This window comes from Vombatus ursinus, unplaced genomic scaffold (assembly GCF_900497805.2).
Source record: "Vombatus ursinus unplaced genomic scaffold, bare-nosed wombat genome assembly UNPS02014335.1, whole genome shotgun sequence".
Taxonomy (NCBI): domain Eukaryota; kingdom Metazoa; phylum Chordata; class Mammalia; order Diprotodontia; family Vombatidae; genus Vombatus; species Vombatus ursinus.
In genome coordinates this window covers 352,595-372,100 of record NW_020954113.1, presented here as the reverse complement: position 1 = coordinate 372,100, position 19,506 = coordinate 352,595, and the positions used below count along the sequence as shown (strand labels likewise).

At 39.1% G+C, this 19,506-nt stretch overlaps 1 protein-coding gene across 2 annotated transcripts; it reads right to left on the bottom strand.

Moving 5' to 3' along the window:
• Nucleotides 1–5,519: 5,519 nt before the first annotated feature.
• On the bottom strand, nt 5,520–18,912 carry DUT (deoxyuridine triphosphatase). 2 transcript variants are annotated; one of them, XM_027860914.1, is made up of 7 exons: nt 18,806–18,912; nt 17,780–17,948; nt 14,898–14,989; nt 13,227–13,271; nt 6,724–6,798; nt 6,567–6,637; nt 5,520–5,640 (listed from the first exon to the last, which is right to left on the bottom strand). In XM_027860914.1, exons 1-7 carry the CDS (start codon nt 18,819–18,821, stop codon nt 5,584–5,586), a joined length of 525 nt encoding a protein of 174 aa, XP_027716715.1. In that variant the 5' UTR covers nt 18,822–18,912; the 3' UTR covers nt 5,520–5,583. The 2 variants fall into 2 exon arrangements, with proteins under 2 accessions (XP_027716715.1, XP_027716714.1); XM_027860913.1 differs by lacking the exon at nt 18,806–18,912 and adding an exon at nt 18,554–18,658.
• Between the last annotated feature and the right edge of the window lie 594 nt (nt 18,913–19,506).

Sequence of the window (19,506 nt, the reverse complement as noted above, 5' to 3'; positions counted from 1 at the left end):
TAAAATGCAATCATTAACAAAACTGCATTCCACAAAGCAAAGGAGAGAAAACGAAAGATAGGAAAAATCAAGTTGTTCATTACAATTTTCCATTTTTTTTTTTTGTTGAAACCCAGCAGGAGGGCAAAGCTGGCCTCTCTCCATCCTTACAAATGCCAGGAGGGATTATGCAAACGTTGCAACCACCCAAATCTTATTTAAAGTTATAATCATTGTTCTCTTTTAATGACTTCTGTCTGCTTTCACTCAATTCTTTCTGCATCTTGCTTTCTGCCAACTTGGGCCCCATTGGGAGTCATCAATTCCTAATTATGGATGAACCATTTTTGAGGCCAGGCCCCTAAAACAAAAAAAGTAAACTTCAAGTGACATCTAGTGGATATCTTGAGATTTTCGGAAGCACCTGACCCCAATCTAAACAACATGTACTTTTAAAAATAGCAACATGGAGGAAACCCAGCTAGGTTCTTTGGTCAGTTCCTGGCATTTGCTGACACCAAAAGGCAAACTTTCAAGACAAGAGAGACTTTCTTCTCTAAAAGAAATAAAAAAATAATCCTTCTACTCAAGGCATTGCTAATTAACTCTTAAGATGAGTTGTTCTTCAGTTGTTTTTCAGTCATGTCTGACTCTTCGTGAGGCTATTTGGGGTTTTCTTTGCAAAGATACTGGAGTGGTTTGCCATTTCCTTCTCCAGCTCATTTTACAGATGAGGAAACTGAGGCAAACAGGGTTAAGTGACCTGCCCAGGGTCACACAGCTAGCAAATGTCTGAGGCCAAATCCATCTCTATCCACTGCACCACTTAGCTGCCCCGCAAGATGAGTAATGCCCAGTAATTGGGCAGAGAAAAAGTCACTCTCTATTCCAATCTATATAGTAATTCAAACAAAGGTATTTATCCTGGACTAAACATTTAGTGTATGAGGAGCTGTTGTCTCTTAACAGAAGATGAAAGAGACAATTTAGATCACAAAATCTTCTTTAAATTCATTCAACAACCATGTATTAAGTACCTGCTACTTATGTGTGTGTCTGTATATATATGTATATGTCTTAATTATCACTGCATCTCCCCCAGGGCCTAGGGGGGATGAAGTGATAATTAAGACAGGGTCCCTGCCCACAAATGACGACCTGTCATGATAAACTGGTGAGTACTTTTTTATTATCATACTATATCTTTAGAGAGGCAGCTTGATTCAGTGAATAAACATCCAGCTTGGGAGTCAGGATGATGGGTTCAACCCTGATTCTGACACATAAAGGCTGTGACACTCCCCACCCACCTACCCATGTCTCTTTCATTACCCCCAAGTCAACCCTCTAAAATTATAATATAGGAAAGTTGTTGATCTCCATCAGAAGAGGGAGTTTCCTTACTGGGGGAGCTCAGCTCCTTACAACAGTGGATTTACAGACCTAGATGCTCCTGCCAAAAACACAAAAACAAAACCAAAAAACTCCACCATGTTTATTGAGAGAATGCTTGGTGTTGTGGATGAATACCTTCCTTGCAGTAAGAGCTGGACTCAAATTCTGCCTCTGGCACAAGTTGTTTGACCATGCTGTCTTTGAGCCTCAGTTTCCTCACCAGTAAATGGGTGATAATACTGATAGCACTTATTTCATAGGGTTGTTATGAGCCTCAAATGAGGTTATGTATTTGTTTTGTAAACTTCAAAGTGCTACATAAATATTGGTTGTTATTATCATATTGATATTTTCTCTCCAAAATGGAGTAAGAGGAATTATGGGACCATCAATATCCTGGTCCACTGCCATCTTGAGTGGCTTATTAAACTTTGAGGTTCTTGATTGCTTCTATTTAGTCAGGCAGTCAAGAAACATTTAGGGGAGAGGGGGAAGGGAGTAAGCATGTCTGTAGTGCCTACGATGTGGCAGGCATTGTACTAAGAGCTTTACAAGTGTTTCATTTGATCCTCACAACAACCCTGTGAGGTAGGTGCTATTATTACCTCCATTATGCATTTGAAGAAACTGAGGCAAACAAGTGAATGATTTGCCCAGGGTCACACAAGTGGACTTGAAATCAGGTCTTCTTGATTCCAGGTCCAGCTCTCTATCCACAGTGCCACTAACTATCAAGGTAGTAAGTGCCTACTAAGTGTCAGGCGCTGTGCTAAGCACTAGGGTTACAAATACGAAAAAGAGAGCACCTGCCCTCAATCTAATGGAGATAAGTCATTTTTCAGGCATGTCTGACTCTTTGTGACCCCATTTGGGGTTTTCTTGACAGAGATAATGGAGTGGTTTAGTCATTTCCTTCTCCACTTCATTTTACAGAGGAGGAACTGAGGAAAACAGAGTTAAGTGACTTGCCCAGGGTCACACAGCTAGTAAGTCTAAGTGTCTGAGGCCCAATTTGAACTCATGAAGATAAGTCTTTCTAGTTCCAGGCCCAGGGCTCTATCCACTGTGCCACTAAGGACAGTGTTCTATCCCCTGCACCTTCTAGCTGCCCTTCAATCTAATGGAGTAAGACACACAAAAGGAAGGTGAAACAGGGTAAGGAGGGGGTGGGAGGTGGGAAAGGAGAAGGGAAGGTACCTGGTAAGATGTGATGAAGAAGTCAGATGAATACAGCTAGGCAGGAAATGAAATGATTTATGAAAGGCTATCAGTTGCCTAGAACATCTTTTTCTTCAGAAAAGCAACTGGTCCATGATGGAAAGTGAGTTGAATTTTGAATCAGATGACCTGAGTTTAAGACCTGTTTAGACCCGTATTAGCTATGTGACTATAGACAGGTCACCTAATTTCACTAAGCCTTGATTTCCCAATATATAAAACGGGGACATAACGCACTACCTCCTAGAGTTGCTAAAAAGAAAGAACTTTGTTTTTATTTTTTAAAATTAATTTTAATTTTTATTTTGAATTTAACAAATGCCAAACAGGATGGTCATCTGAATATACCTAAGTAAACACAGAGAGGATTGTACATGAAATTGCTGGTGTCTGTTTCATACAGTTGCTTTTCTTTTTCAGAATATTATAACATAATATGTAAAAGCATGATACAATATAACACAATATATTATAATGTAATATAAAATGTAACATAATAACAATGTATATATAATTATAATTTTCAAAGCTACCTTGCTTATATGGCCTTCATTATGGCCTTCTTTTCTGTTTTCTCCATTAAAGAAAAAAAAGATACTTCAATGACCCTTTCTTTTTTTCTTCTATTCTACTTCTATCCCCTGATCTCTGGAGAGGACAAAAGTAATAAATATACATAGTCAAACAAAATAAATTCCTACGCAGGCTAAGTTCAAAAATATATGTCTTATTTGCCATCTTAATGCCATCATCATTCTCTCAAGAGGTGGGTGGTATGCTTCATCGCTGGTTCTCTGGAATCATGGTTGGTGATCACATTAATCAAAGTTCTCAGATTTTTCAAAGTTGTTTTTCTTTTCAATGTTGTCTACAAATTGTCTTCCTGGTTCTTCTTACTTCAGTATGTACAAATTCGTGTGGGTCATACAAGGTTTCTCTGCAACCATTTTTTCACCATCTACATTTCATTGCATTCACATGCCACAATTTGTTTAACTATTTCCCCACTTGAGGGGTACTCCCTTAATTTGCAGTTCTTTGATACTATAAAAAGAAGTGCTATAATTATTTTTTGTACAATTAAGTCCTTTTCCTCTTTCTTTTGAATACGTCTTTGAGGTATGGGCCTGATAGTTGCATAGCTGGGTCAAAGAGTATGCATAGTTCAGTGACTTTCTTTTTGCTAGGCAATGGGGTTAAGTGACTTACCCAGAGTCACACAGCTATTGTCTGAGCTCATATTTGAACTCAGGTCTTCCTGACTTCAGCTAAGTGCTCTATCTACTAAGCCACCTACCTGTCCCACTTTTGTTGTTGTTCAGTTGCTTGGTCATGTCCACTATACCGTTTATAAGGTTTTCTTGTTAAAATATTGGAGTGGTTTGCCATTTCCTTCTCCAGTAGACTCTGAGGCTGGATTTGAACTCAGGTTTTCCTGACTACAGGCCCAGAGCTCTATCCACTGAGTCACCTAACTGCCTCAATAATTTCTGTAGTTATTTTGAAAGGAATTTCTCTTTCTAGGTCCTCTTGCTGGGCTGTATTGGTTTATTGGGTTTTATAAGAATGCTGATACTTTATGTGGATTTATCTTATATCCCGCAATATTGCTTAAGTTATTAATCATTTAAATTAATTTTAGTTGACTTTAGAGTTTTCTAAATACACCATCATATCATCTACAAGATGGTTAACTTCATAATTTCTTTGCCTGTTTTTTACCACATTTTTATCTTTTGTTATTGCTACAGATAGCATTTCTAGCACTATTATCAGTTAGTAGTAGGGATAATAAGCAAGCTTGTTTTAACCCTGATCTTACTGAAGAAGCCTCTAACTTTTTTCCTTTATGTATGACGTTTGCCCTTGGATTTAGATAAAAATAAAAATCTGTCCTTGTCCTCAAAGAGCTTACATTCATGGGTGGTTAAGTCAGCACAATTTGAAGTGCAATTTAAAGAGAGAGAACACACTAAAAATTGAGGATCAAGAAAAGCTTCGTGGATGTTGTGGCCCCTGACTTGAATATAAAAGCAGACTATTGATTCTAAGAGGCTACAGGAAGGAGGCATTTCAGGCATGAAGGACTGCCTGTGCAAATGTACAGGTGGGAGACAGAAGGTCAAGTTCAGGGAACAGCTAGCAGGCCAGTTTATGTAGAACAGTGTTTCTTGAAGTACGGTCCAGGGACACTTGAGGGTCCCTGAGACCCTTTCAAGGGGTCCTCAAAATCAAAATTAGTTTCATAATAATACTAAGATGTTTTAATTTCTAATGTGATAAATACCACTAGATATAACCCACACAAATAAAAAGTTCAGGAAGCAATCAATAATTTTAAGAGTGTAAAAAGAGTCCTTTTAAAAATTTTTATTTTATTTTTAATTTATGGAATAAAACAAGCATTTCCATAACGATATAATTTTTAAAAAAGATGACTGCACAGGAAACTGCAAATCTATTATATACAACTTGCTATTCCTTTTAAATATATAATAAAATTATCACTTAATTTTTTTCTTTTTTCTTCTCTCCCCCCCTACCACCCTGCCCTAGAGATGACTGCCATTAGAAACACATAAACACACATAATCATTCTGTATATACTTCTATTTATCAGTTCTTCTAATCAGAACATTGTATATAGTAACAGCAATAGTGTTCAAAGAATAATTGTGAACAACCAAGTTATGCTGAATACTATAAATACTCAAAGCAACTATAAAGGACCTATGAAGATGCTATCCACCCCCAGAGAAAGAAGCAAAAAATAGAAATATGCATAGTATGGTTTTACATATGTTTATAAATCTGTGTCAAATGGTGGCCTTCTCTAGTCTAGGGTGAGAAGGGAAGGAGGAAGGCAGTTTGGAACTTAAAATGTAACCAAAAAAATTGAAATTAAATAAAAACACAGATACACACCATCAGTGAAATTCCTTTTATTAACTGTTTTGGGGGAAAGCTGCTCTATCTACTCTTTATATAATTTTAGTTCTGACCAGTTGAACCAAAACCTCCTGCTCCACGTTCAGTGTCATCTAAGCCCTGAAAAAGAAAAAAGTGTCAAGTAGTAAGTTAATGTCAAAATCTCTTTTCTCCCAGACTCCTAAATTTTAAAGTGTCTTTTCTCCACAAACTCTTGCCTTATGATCAGCATATCTTTCTTTCTTTCTTTTTTTTTTTTTGGCATCAGCATATCTTTCTTACGGGAGATGACAGAAAACAGAAGGAAAAAAATGGTAAAACATAGATGCATGATTTAGCCACAGTAAATACAAGTATTTTCTAAAAGTTTATTCAAAAGTATATTAAGGCTTTAATGAATTAGAAAATTAAAAATTAGCTTCCAAGGAAAAGTTAATATGAAAGCTATATAGCAAAGATCTCCTTACGGAGATTTAAAGAATTCCTTTTAAAGTTTATTTTAAAATCACTGAATACACAGCTAGAAGGGACCCTGGAGAACATCTTGTCTAAACCTCTTTCTGACCCCATTTTGCAGACGAGAAATCTGAGAGCCAGAGAGAAGTAACCTCAGAGTAGTAGGAAGCAAATCCAGGTCATTTGTCCCAAACTCCAACATTCTTTGCATTATTCCACTCTGCCATCTTCTAGCAGGTTAAAGGAAGAGACCTTCATTTTAGCATTTACTAAATCTTAAAACTTTATTTTACTTCTAATTTGTCATTTATTGTTAGGATTGCCAATCTAATGGAAAATAATTTTATTTGTTCTATATAAGGATTTATACACAGAACTACACTTCTCTGTTAAAAGAATTATGTGATTTACTCACTGTCTTCTTTAAAAAGTAGCTCTATCTTCTATGTACTAACAGCATACTAACAAAGCATACTAATACTGATAAAATCATATTTGTGATGTTGAACCATTTGACAGTGCCAGAAATTTTCTCTGCAGAAGCAGTTTCCAGAATGGCTCTCCCCAATGGTTTCATTATAATTACTTACTTGGACTTCTTCAAGTTCTGGATAAAAAACCCGTTCACAAATTAGCTGTGCAATCCGGTCACCTTTTTTCACTTTAAATAAAAAGACAGTTATTATAAATATGCAGTTCGGAAAAACACAAGTTTAGCAATTGTAGTAAATTACATTATTAGCTTACCTTCAAATGTTTCTTTGCCAAAGTTAAATAGTACAACACCAACATTTCCTCTGTAATCTTCATCTATGACACCAGCTATAGGAAGACATATTAAATTAATGAAACACAAAGTCTTTGGTAGTTATTGCCATCTACCCTTAATTATCCATACTAATGAAGTATAATAGTAGTATGAAAAACTCTAGAAGCAGCCTAAAATAGTGGATTGAGTTCTGAACTTCAGAGCTCAGGAAACCTGGGTTAATATTTGGCCTCTTACATTTACTAACTACAAGACCTGGGGAAAGTCATTAAACCTTTATATGTTTCAGGCAACTCCCTAAGATTTATCTACTAAATTACAGATAGAATTTGATCAATGTTGGTGAAAATAGTTCCCTATGTTTAAGAAATCACAAATAACATAAAGATGATCCACGAATGGCTCGAAAATATTTCTATACTTAAAAAATGAATATGGATCTGTATAATATTCTAGAAATTTACAATATTTCAAACAAAAATGTAGAGGTCTAGCTCAGAAGCACCTGGAAAACTATCCAGTTTTTTCACCCAATTACACAAATCAACTCTTTCCTACTTCCACTCCGTTGAAAATAGATGGCAGAACCTTTGAATAATATATGTTAGCTTGAGCTGGGTTGCCTCCTCTTTCCAATCTGGCTCCCACTTTTCTTGAGGACTAAAAGAAAATTGTGTGTTTTGGTTTCAAAGCCTTACAGCAGAGCTGACGGTGTATTGTCTTCACCTGTGACCCATCCCCTATTTCTCCTTTTTTCCCCCTAGAATCCTTAAAGAAAAGTTCCATGCATATAGGCTGGCAAGAATATTCTTGGACAGATGGTGAAGTTAGAGTTATTTGAATATCTGCTACAAACTTGCTACTGACTTTTTTGGACAAGGACAATTCCTCATTCCTCATTTTAAGTCTATAATTATATCAAATTAAGAAAATGGGGTGAGAAAGAAAAGAAGAATGAGGATTACTCAGTCTACTTCTGAGTACTTCCAATACTGAGTACTCAAAAAATTTAATTTTTCAGTGAGATCAAATAAAATTGGAGTCCTGCACAAATGCATTTTAACCTTTCAGTAATTCACTGAAAAAATTTGCCTTTCAAAATGTCCCCAGAGATTTCATTTAAAAAGTGTGTAATTACCTCAGAATTTTTCTAGTGCGGTATTTACAGAGTAACCTATTTACATAGGTTAAGCACAGCTATATTTCAACAAAATGGCGGACAAAGGTAAGCATAAAATTGGGATGCCTGAACCAAGTATTGCAGGAATTCTACTTCTGAATATAGGGAGAAGTTGTAAACTTTTCTCAATTTAACAGTAACAAAAAGTGGGCCAGGTCACATAATGCTGAATCATGTTTTCTTTTCCCACATCCTGTTGAAGGAGGTTGACTTAATCCTTCATATCCTTGAAGACAGTTATTCTATGAAAGGTGGGACCAGCTGTTCTCCATCTTAACTCTGAATACCTAAGTAGAAATGGTTTTAGGCTTAAATAGGGATTTAGATTAGATTTAAGGAATAAATTATTCAGTGTTATATGTTGTTAAACACTGCAACAAATTAGTAGAGAAGGTTGTGGAATTTCTTTCCCTGGAGATTTTTTAGAATGGAATCAATATCCACCTGTCTAGAATGATTTAGGTAAAGCTAAATTTGCCAAGTTGGGGGAGGTCTTTTCTGGTATCTTTAAAGTAGCTTTGCTTGGCTCACCAATATGACTGGGTATCACTGTATTCTATTTCAGTGGTCAGATGTTTACCCAGAAGTACTGGTACATGGTTCAGATGTCCTAGCAGAGCTTCTTAAACTTTTTCCACTTTTGACCCCTTCAGCTCTTAAACTGTGGGTCAGACAGTTTAAGAAGCACTGTTTAAGGTATAAACTTGTGAAAGAAAAGCTATTAATGAATTTCAAGATGTATTTTAAAAGCTACAAAAACTATGGATGAGAAAAGCTTAAAGACAATTGAAATACAAGAAAATAAAGGCCTTTACATATACTTTATTAGCAAATAAACTTCTACAAATTTCAGAAATTTAGGATTCATTTTACACCTAACATAGAATAGACCATTCAAGAAAAACATGGGAACATAATTTCCTATGTAAGCACAAGGACATTTCTTTCTCTTCATGAGAAAGCAAAATGTGTCTTGAAGTTATCATTGGAAAAATCATGCATTGGAACTGGCAGACTGAATAACTGACTTCAGGCAAAGTTTGACTGTGTCAAGGCTTTGGCATGTCATTTGTTGGAAACCTATTTCAGTTAAAACCATCCACACCTACCAGATGTGCATTCTGAACAGAATCCTGCATACTCAACTTTTTCCTCTGACCCTTATTTACAGCCTGGGATTCTAACAACATCCTTCTTAGGAAATAAAATGTTTTGCCAGCTATGATAAACCTGTGCCTACGAGACATTTTTAAGTTACAACAGATCCAAGAACACACCACAATTTTATGAACAACATATACCAACTATTGGGCTAGTTTTCCATTTCTTTTGGTCCAGTGCTTTTTGGGTCTTTGTTTTAAGCACAGCAAATAACTGTTATGAGAAAAATATTCAAATTTCAACATAAATTTGTTTTCAAATACAGAATATATACCTAGGCCAGTCTTAAATTACCAGGACTACAACCACAACAAAATGTTAAAAAACCATGTCTGGAAAAATATTATGTAAAGTACAGGATCTTTAAACTGTAAGTCACAATATTAAAGAGCTCAGCACGGTACAGGGGAAGAGCATGACAGTACAAGTCTGAGGACACGGCTATGAGTTCCAGCTTCCTTACATGTGACTTTAATGAAGTCACATGTAAGTGTGACTTAAACTTTCTGGGCCTCAGAGCCTTCTTACGTAAAAATGAGGTAGGACTGATGATCATTCATGTTCCTTCCAGATCTGAAAAGCTATGAAATAAGAGGCAGCAGAGCTGCTGCTAGATCCAAGTATTATCCCACACCACCACCTAGTGACATCATGAGAAATGTCACTTTATCAGCTAGGTTGAGCTACGAAAGGACAGAAGCCAGATCCAAAGGAATATTTTGCAGACAGGCAAAATCATGTCTTTCTGTACATTCTCAGGGGATTTGGCAGAGGAGGGGGCAGCTTGAGCAAAAGCACAGATGTAAGCGATGGGATATCACATACAAGAACAGGCAAGTTTGGCTAGAAAGTGGTGTACCAAAAAAAATCAGTTTAAAAAGATAGGGGCAAGAACATTTATTAAGCACGTACATTCAGAACACTTTGGAAACAACTATAGGATGCTTCAGCTGCAAGTTAGATAGGAAGGCCTCATGGTCCTTAGGGTATAGCACCAGATGGAAATGCATCTTCTTTCCTGTCATTTCCACTGATAAAATCCTATTTGTGATGTTGAACCATTTGACAGTGCCAGAAATTGTCACTGCAGAAGCAGCTTCCAGGTTATATCTCTGTAAGGGTCGATTCCCTGGATAAAGGCTTCAGGGCTGGACTGGATGCAGCACCAGTAGAATGGTGCTATTTCTGGGTCCCTTGGGCTCAGGATCCAAGGGCTGTCTCCAGATGAAGGGAGGAGGTTGCAATGGTGTGTCTCAACAGGCACAAATCTCTTATCCCTTCCTCAGGCTGCCTTACTGCTTCAGGTAAGGCTTGCCTGCCTGTGCAGTGGGTGCACTTCGTGGGGATGACCAGTCCCTTACCCACAAGGACTGCTCCCTTGAATGACGGCTATAGGCACTAAGCAGGAAGCAGGGCCACTGGTCAGGTGGACACTTTTATTTGTAGGACTCTAGGGCATGGTATTGTACGACACCTTACTTCACTTTATTTGGCTGTATTTATCTGTTTCATACTAACTCTTTAACAAAACATTTAAATAAAGGAGAGCAAGATTATCAGCAAGGGGACCTTTCAAGAAAACAAAGCCAAACACAATTAAAATCTAAAAAAAAATTAAAAATCATCCTTCAGAAGCCAGAAGCCTAATCTTGGTTAAGAGCTAAAAAGTCATCAGGAGTTTCCAAACTGCAGCCCACAATATACCAAGAACTATGTTGATATTTTTCTTATTTGACTATACATATTTGTTACAAGAGAGAACCTCTTTTTTTGGGTAGGAGGTCAGAGAAGTGTCTAATTTTGGAGCTAAAAAAAAGATCATCAGTAAAATATTTTTTAAATGCATGTATACCCCACCCCCTCCTCCTAACAATACAGAAGGGATCACAAATAGAGCAATTCTGTCCCTAGCTTGTTAAATTTTATTAAAAATATATATCAGAAGTCTCAGTTATTTTTTCTTGTTGTTTGTATACTGCAATGTTTGTGTTTGCTGTTGACTGCTAAATTTGCAATAAAAAAAGAAAATAAAAAAATAGATTTAGCAGAGAGGAAGGGAAAGGAGAGGAGGTGATAGTCCATAGATAGATGAATTCCAGAGTTCTGGTTCATGGAAGTAGAACCCTCGTGGATTGTAAGAGCAAGGTAAGGCCAACTGGCCATACAGTTGAGGTGAAGGTCATGAGATATGATGCTGATATACTAGGAGCCAGGGTGCTCGAGGGGACATCAATATGTAATGTGTACAATGCAGTTCTCAAGCATAAGAGAAGGGGTTGGGTGTGAGTCTCCTTTGAAGACTTATATAAACTGATACAGAGTAAAGAAAGCTGAACCAAGTGAATATACACAATGATCATGGTAACGTAAATGAAAACACTAAGAGCCATCAGAATTAAGATTAATTTAATATTCAATTTTGGTTCCAGATGACTGAGGATGAAATCACTTTTCCCTAGTAAGAATTACAAATGGGCTCTACTTCTGACTCTTTGGACTTTCTTTACTGTGCCACAGCAGTCTTCTGACATCGGAAGTACACCCTGCAGCCCCCTCCTCTGATTGGCCAATTATTCCCAGAACATCTAGTTTAAGGAAAATGCCCAGGCAGGCAATATCTTCATTCTTCTGTGGCCTCTATTTTCCAGATTTTCTCTACCATGCCCCCTGCAAGGGTACTTTCCTTCCTCCTTATGTCCCACACCCTTCTCAGCTTCCTTTTAAAACTGTTTTCTCCCATTAGAATGTAAGTTCCTCAAGGGCAGGGACTTTCTGTTTTTTCATTCCTAGCATTTAGGACAGTGTGTGGCACATAGTAAATGCTTGTTACTATGTGAAAAAACAAGATGTTAGACAGAAGTTTAGTAGGGAGGAGGCCAGGAGTCAGGAAAATCTGGATTCAAGTCCCTCCTGTGCCACATAATGGTGATAGAGTTCCAAGCAGGTCACTTAACCCCTTAGTGTCCAGGCACCTAAGACTGTTAGGTGGCAGAGCAGATGCTGGATCTGCAATGGTCACAAGAGTTATCCATATGAACTTCCCACAATGATGTGACCGAAGTCTGGTCAAAAGGCATCTGGAGAACACTGAGAAGTGGGGAAAGCAGTTTCTTGCTCTCTATTGACCTTTTTGGGTCCTCTTTTGTTACTCTTCCCAAATAGTGCCCTCATGATGGCCTTCAAAGAGGTGAAGATATTTCTTCTAAGGAGTCTTCTCTTCAGGTTGAGTATCCTTGAATTCCTTATCCACTCCTTACATGACACATTTTCAGACTCACAGCCAGTCCAGCCATTCTTTCATGGACACACTAGTCTGTAGATGTCTGTTTTTAAATATGGCACCCAGAATCAAACATAATAACGAGGTGTGTGGACTAACCTGTTAGGTTATCAGATTTGGGTTAAATGTATTTGCTTCTGTGTACGCAGTGTTTTCTCCAATAGAATGTAAGTTCTTTGAGGACAGAGACTGTCTCACTTCTTATTATTTTGCCCCTAGTGCCTAGTATACAGGTGTTGTTCATAAATGCTTGCTGGTTTATAGATATATGCACAGTTCTTGGTATAGCTTTATACAGGATTGTGCACATTTATTACTCTGAGAATATGCATCTCTGAGTCTATATGTATACATACGTTACCTTTGAGGTTTTCAAAGTGGGAATGCAATCACTGTCATCCTTGGTTCCTTTTCCCCAATCAGAACCTTAACCATGCTGACCCACAGAAACAGATCTCTCTAGAAAGGTTTTGGTAATTCCTTCTTTTCCTACTTTTTTAGTCTGTTTGTTTTGGGAGCAGAGGATCGAACAGCCAAAGTTGGCGTCCCCCAATAATATAAGGTACATAATGATATAAGACTCAGAAATTTTTACATGGGCAACTTCACCTACTAGTGAAATATTTCATTTTTTATGGTAAGACTAAACAGTACATAAAAACATGAATTGTTGTTGCCCATTCCTTTAATAGGAACTCATTAAATTTGGATGGCATGTTCATGAATTATAATGCACAAAATAACAATTCATTTTATCTTCTAATAGGATTCAAAACATAAGCTACCATTTGAATTTCACTTTTTTAGGGAAGAAAATTTTTTTACAAATGTAAGACTGAAATAATAAGTAAACATCTTACCTCCCACATCTATGAAATGTTTTGCAGCCAAGCCAGAACGTGGAGCTTAACAAAAACAAACAAACAAAAAAATACATTGAAAGTTTTGACACAATCTAGCCTTACTTGTAAATCTCACCACTTTTGACTCAACTTTATTTCCCATGCTTTCTAAATTTAGAGTAACTTTAATTTCATCATAATAATGTGATGACAATTTGTATTCACTACACTTACTAAGATGGGGAAAGTAGACATTTAGAAAAATTTATAAGAAATGAAACCTGGTTAACCTAAAATTCATTTAATCAAGATGAATATCTTCTTAAGAGTTCTAGTTGATTTGAGATTTCACCATCTAATTAATAATCACAAGTGTTACATATAAATTTCATATAAAACAAATTTCCTCAAAATTAGAATTTATTTGTTTGCAGTCACTACATTAAATGAATTAATATTGTGATACTGGGGTATACCTGTTTCTCTTGAGGGTTCTAAGGTCATCCACTCAAGGAGAGAAGCAGTAGGGGTTTTGTTCTCTCCTCTTATTTTGTCCAGTTAACTGTTTTTATCACATAAGCATACTTGGTGGCATATAAGGCCCAGGTGATTTTACTTTGAGAAGTGAGCTTTGTCTTTCCAACAGTTCTTGATTTTCACCAGCCAGGACTACCTGACTTTCTCTCCACTTGAATAAGTTTTGATATCACCTCCTCTAAAAGGTGTAGCTACTGAGAGAAAAGGTTGATGATGAAGAGATATTTTCTAGAGTTTATAATGGCTTTTGGAAGTGTTATTTCTGAGGCTGTTTTATAATAAAACCTTATTGGAAAACAACATTATTTAAAGATGCTTCTTGTACTGTACTGTACATGGAGACAGGCACACTCAAGTCGTCCTGTCATTTGGGGCAGAAAGAAAATACCCATTTTGAAAAAAAAATTCTAATATTCTGAAATATTAGAGAAATCACCAGGAGTGAAACAGGGAATTTTAATTGTCAAAAGTGAGAATTCTAGGGAGAGCAAAAACCCTGAATCATTTGGGGTTTTATTAACCAGTTAATGTCTTGAATTAGGTTCATGAACCAATAGCCAAAGGTTGTGTTCCTGCATTCACTTGGGTAAAGCTCCTTTCTTGATGACATTAAGATTACTAGGGTCATCTATGACATTAAAAGATTTTTAGAAGATTTTTTCTTAACTTCTCCTATATACTGCAAAAATATTCTAATACTTGTAATTATTCCAATTGTTAATGAAGTTGGATATTTACTCTAGTTAACAGTATACCTTTCCTAACCTGTGGAATATAGCAAAGAGGTGGGAATATAATGCAACACTGAAATTTTGCTCCCCCTACATAAGTATAGTGCATATAATTTTCTAGCTTCAACCATTGTAGTATTTCCCGGGGAATATGCCAGCAATTAATGGCAAAAGTGCCTCACCAAACTTCCACAGTAAAAGCAAAGGGAGATGTGAGGGATACCAGGCTACAGGAAACTTACAAATGGGTTGCATCTGTTGTGTCTTTTATCTAATCTATCCTGGATTAGAAATCATGTTGAATAATTTCCCTCAACTTTCCAAATATGCATAATCATATGATAAAATGAAAATGAAGAATAAGTTCCTATTTATTTCAAACACAAAGTAAGGTAAGCTACTAAGTCACTTAGTCACTTACCAACTCTACCATAACACCCAGGAGGGAGAGAAATCTGAATGTCTGTTTTCACAAGGGCTTTCTCCATGGCTGGTATTGTATAATCATAGGCACTATAGAAATTACCAAGCAAAATAAAGTAAATTATAAAATGGATTTTTGCAATTTAAATTTTCTGTTAACAAAGTATTAGATTATCAGAAATGTTTAAGTTGAACAATGGATTTTCTTATTAGTTCCTATACCAACTTAGATTTCTATATTTATTCTTCTAAAGAAATGTACAAATCACTAATTTAAAATTTATCTACACAAAATTCCCATGAAGCCTAAGGGTAGGTATCACTATCTCATAACAATGTTTCCTAGTCCTTTTGCTGACAGTTTGAGATGACTTAATTCTACAACATACCATATACTGGGAAGGTGATGGTGTATGAAGATCAAGAGAACAGATTAGAGAGGGTAGGCCTGGGAAAGGCACCTTATTTCACTGGGATGAAAATAAAGGGAAGAAAGATGGGGATAGGCTGAGAAAGTGATGAGTCAAGAAAGAAGAGACCAAGAGTAGGAAAAAGGGCTAATGCTTTGTTATGCTAAGCTTTGGAAATAGCTTGACCCTAATAGTAGGCCAGGAGTAAATTACAGTGTATTCACTAGTTAAACTACTGCATATTTAATGGCCCTGGATAGGTAGATTGCTACAGTGACCCACCTTGTGATCTTAGGCAAATCACTTCACTGCTTTCTTAGCTCAGCTATTAAAAGGTGATTACACTAAGGTTCATCTCAAAGAGCTCCAAGATTCATAGATTTTTTCCCTCCTTTCTTTTCTGAAGAACACTATAAGGCTACTCAAGGATTACAATTCTATACCTCTACCTGTACTAAAGCCAAGTAAAAACCTGCACTGAGGTCCTACTCTGATGTTTCACTGGGTCATAGAAGTGACCCCGGGTTCTTATAGACTAAAGTCAAACTCCAGCAGATCCTCCAAAGCTGGAGAAGTTTTGGCCACGGTTTGGGTCACCTGTGCTGAGGGTGAGTGTAGCTAATTTCAGAGAGGCTCAATAGGAGATCTGGCTACAAGGTGATGAAAGTTTCAGATGGCAACTCTTAAAGACCATCTATTATTAAGTTGTAAAGCGGATTTCGATCTACAGTGGTGGAAGTGCTTTGAACTGTTCTAAGCTATCTTCCAAATAAAAGCATTAATGTGTGGTCTAAAGATGAATTCTGGATCCCCAATTTTAGCCTTTCCTTTGCCTTTTTTTTTTTTTTTAAATAAAGTTTCAATTAACTGTAATGTTAGGATTAGTTGGACAGAGTTTAACTACAATGAATCTATCTAAGATGTTTTATGGAGTTTAAGCATTCTCTGAAAAAACGGTTTTGCCACAGGTCATTTTAGGAGTACTTAGGATTATCCTGAGTACATCTCTCTTGTCTTAGTATTTCGGACACTCTTTTTCCGTTCAATTGAAAAAATGTTCATTAAGTGCTGCCAGTATAAGGCAGCATGGGATCCAATGAAAAAAAAAATTATACTGCCTGCCCTCTAAGAGTTTATGTCTACCAGAGGAGATATAAGTACACAAATAAGACTAATAGGAGGTAAAATGTGATAAGGGTAAGAAAGTGCTCTAAGAAAATTAAAAGGCTAACTGAAAAGAACATAGAAAGGTTTTGTAAAGGAGGTGGCACCTGAGATGAGCCTTAAAGAAGACTGAATAGGTATGGATGAAGAGTTCACTCAGGACGTGGGAGAGAGCTCCCTAAATGCATGGAAAAAGAGGTCAAGTTCAGAGAATAGCTTAACAAAACTTAATTTTCCTTAGGAATAGGAACAGTGTTTTATATATATATAATATAAATAAAAATCCCCTCAGGAAACTTCCCAGGCCCTTTGAGGTTAAGTGACTTGCCTAAAGTAACACAGCTGCAGGATCTACATTGCATTAAAAAAAAAGTTTTAATTTTTGTCATTTCAGCCAGCATGTTAAATCTCCTCATATTTACAAACACGAGACCTTCCACTTTAACAACGGCGTTGCCTCAAGTTTCTTGACTCTGGGCAAGTAGCCTCACCTCTCCTTATCCATAGAATGGGAAGAGGGAAGGCCAGGGGAGACTAAGATGATTTTTTTCCAGAGGCATCGAAGTGACAGGGTGAAGAGTCAGGAAAACCCGAGTTCAAATTCTGCCTCTGTGTGACCCTAGGCAAATCACTTAAGCTGTTTGTCTCAGTTTCCTCATTTTGTAAAAGAAGGATAACAGGATTGTTGTGAGGAACAAACGAGATAATTGTAAATCGCTTCACATTCTGTGTGCTATATAAATATTAGCTACCACGATTATTGTTATTATTATTATCGTTACTAGTTGGTGAGTCTATAATACCAGGGTGTCCAAAAAGTCTTACTGCCCTTGCAAGCTTTCACAGCTTAATCATTTTAAGCTATTAATATTAAATTTTAAGCTTTAATGGCTTAACACGGCACTAAGACTTCTGGGACACTGCCTCTAACTAGCGGGCAGGGACACACCCCAGCCGACAATTAAGCGCCCAGAATTGGCGCGAAAATTTGAGGACAGGAAACTGGGTTGAGAGCCAGGGAGGGCCTCGCCATGTGGGGGTTGGGGGTGGGGGGCGTATAAGGAGAAGAAGGATGGAGTCCGAGGACTTGGGTTTGAATGAAGCCTCTGCTATCCACGACCCCCGAGTGGCTTTGAAACAAGTGGCCTCCCCCGCTCCGAGTCTCAGTTTCCTCATTTGCAAAACGAGAGCGGGTCTAGCTGGCTGCGAGGTCCTTTCCCCGGTTCTGGTCTCGTGCCCGCGAGGGGGTGAGCGGGCGGGCAGACGCCCCTCTCGCTCAGTCACACCCAGCCTCCCACCTACCTACCTGTACAGGTCATAGCCGGCGGCCCGCGCCGACCCCTTGGAGGGGGCCATGGCGTGCTCCGAGAGGCGGGCGAAGCGGAGGCGCACGGGGCCCTCCTCCTCGTGCAGCGCAGGCCGGGCCCGCTTGCTGGGGGAGACGGCGACGGGGGTCGCTTCGGAGCAGGGCATGACTGCGGAGAGAAAACAGAAGGCACGCGCGGGGATGCAAGTCGATCACTCAGTCCCGTAGCCAACTAGATTTAAATTTCCCCGCCAGCCTCCAGCCCCCCAGCCGGACGAGCCCATTCGGGCAAGCTGATGGGGGAGACCATATTTAAAATGTTTGGCTTGAGAGGAGGGCGGTGCCCCAGAGAGGCTTGTCTATAACCTTGATTTAAGGCCGTTTTTTTCTCCCCAATGCGCCGGTCCTATGTGGGAAACTCTTTTGTTGGGCTCCCATTCCGAATTTCAGGTCATTCCCTCTCCCCCCCTTAGAGCGAGCGGATGGACGCGCCCCCGCGCCCGTTAGCGGGGCAACTCACGACCCCGGTCATTGAATCCCGGTCCCTCCATGTGGCGGGAGCTATGCCCCGTGCAAGGCCCTCAGGTGGAGCAGAGCCGGGAGAGGCCTACGGGAGCGCCTTGGGCCTTCCGAGCAAGCATCTGCGGGAAGCTCTGATGAAGGCCTGGCGGATTCCAACCCTTATCAGAGAGGCAGATCGGTCGCAGCTGCCGCACCCTAGGGAATTACTATCCCGGGGGTTCCCCCTCCCCGGTCACGTTTTCCCATCTTTACTAGCTTCCCTGCATCCCGGCCTGGCGTAGCTGAGAGAACTGGGGAAGAGCCGCCTGAGCTCCCGGAGCAGCATGGCAGACTAGGCCGTTAGTTAGGGGGCGGGGAAAAGGTCTGGGCAGGACTAGGAGACAACTGTGGGTAAGCTGGGGAGGAGCGGCTGACATTTAGTGGGATGGTAGCCTTATTTGAGGCGACCGTTTTATGGCTGTTAACACCCAGACCAAGAAGAAAAAAAAACCCCAACCGATGCACCTGGCTTAGAATGCATAGTGGAGCAGTTTTGTCCGCCGACAGCCACCGTACTCTCCCCAGAATACGCCGCAGAATTTGCTCGGACGTTAGAACGTCTTGAACCCTTCCCCAGTTCCTTCGGAGACGCCGGCAAACCGCGGCAGATGGTGGGGTTCAAGGGGCTGGAGGGGGGTGCGCATGCGCAGCAACTCCACCCGGTGGGCAAGGTAACTCCGCCAACCTCTTTGCCCGCTCTTATGCGGGTTGCTGCCGGCCGAAGTCCATGTGGTCCTAGTGGCGGTTAGTGTCTGGGACTAAAATTCCTTTAGAGGTTGGTGGTGTGCAACGTCCTAGTGCAAGCTGCGGCCCCACTTCTATGTAGTGCCCTCGCTGCGTATAGAGCAGCAATTTTGGCTCTAAATCAGCAGGGATTTAGAAAGAACTCGTCCCCCTGATGTAAGAAAACCCAGGCGTGCAGAGAGATTCAGTGTCACCTAGGAAGGGAGAATAGGGGGGCGCCTCAGGTATCTTTCCCTCCAAACTCTCCGTCTTCCTGATTTACCTGTTACTATTGAGGTTACCGCCAACCTCCCATTTACCCAGGCTTGCACCCAGGGTGTCATCCCAGACCCTTTCTCTCACACCTCCAATCCGATCATTTGCCAAGTTCTGTTCTTTCTACCTTTATCAGTCTCGTGATGAGAAGGGGTATATCCTCCTCT

Excerpts from the sequence above, each read along its gene's own strand:
- DUT (XM_027860913.1), bottom strand. The coding sequence starts at position 18,626 with ATGCTGCTCCGGGAGCTCAGGCGGCTCTTCCCCAGTTCTCTCAGCTAC. Across the intron at positions 14,990-17,779 it reads GCCGGCTATGACCTGTACAG|TGCCTATGATTATACAATAC; the intron begins GTAGGTAGGTGG and ends TAATTTCTATAG. Across the intron at positions 6,638-6,723 it reads TGGCAAAGAAACATTTGAAG|TGAAAAAAGGTGACCGGATT; the intron begins GTAAGCTAATAA and ends TTTTATTTAAAG.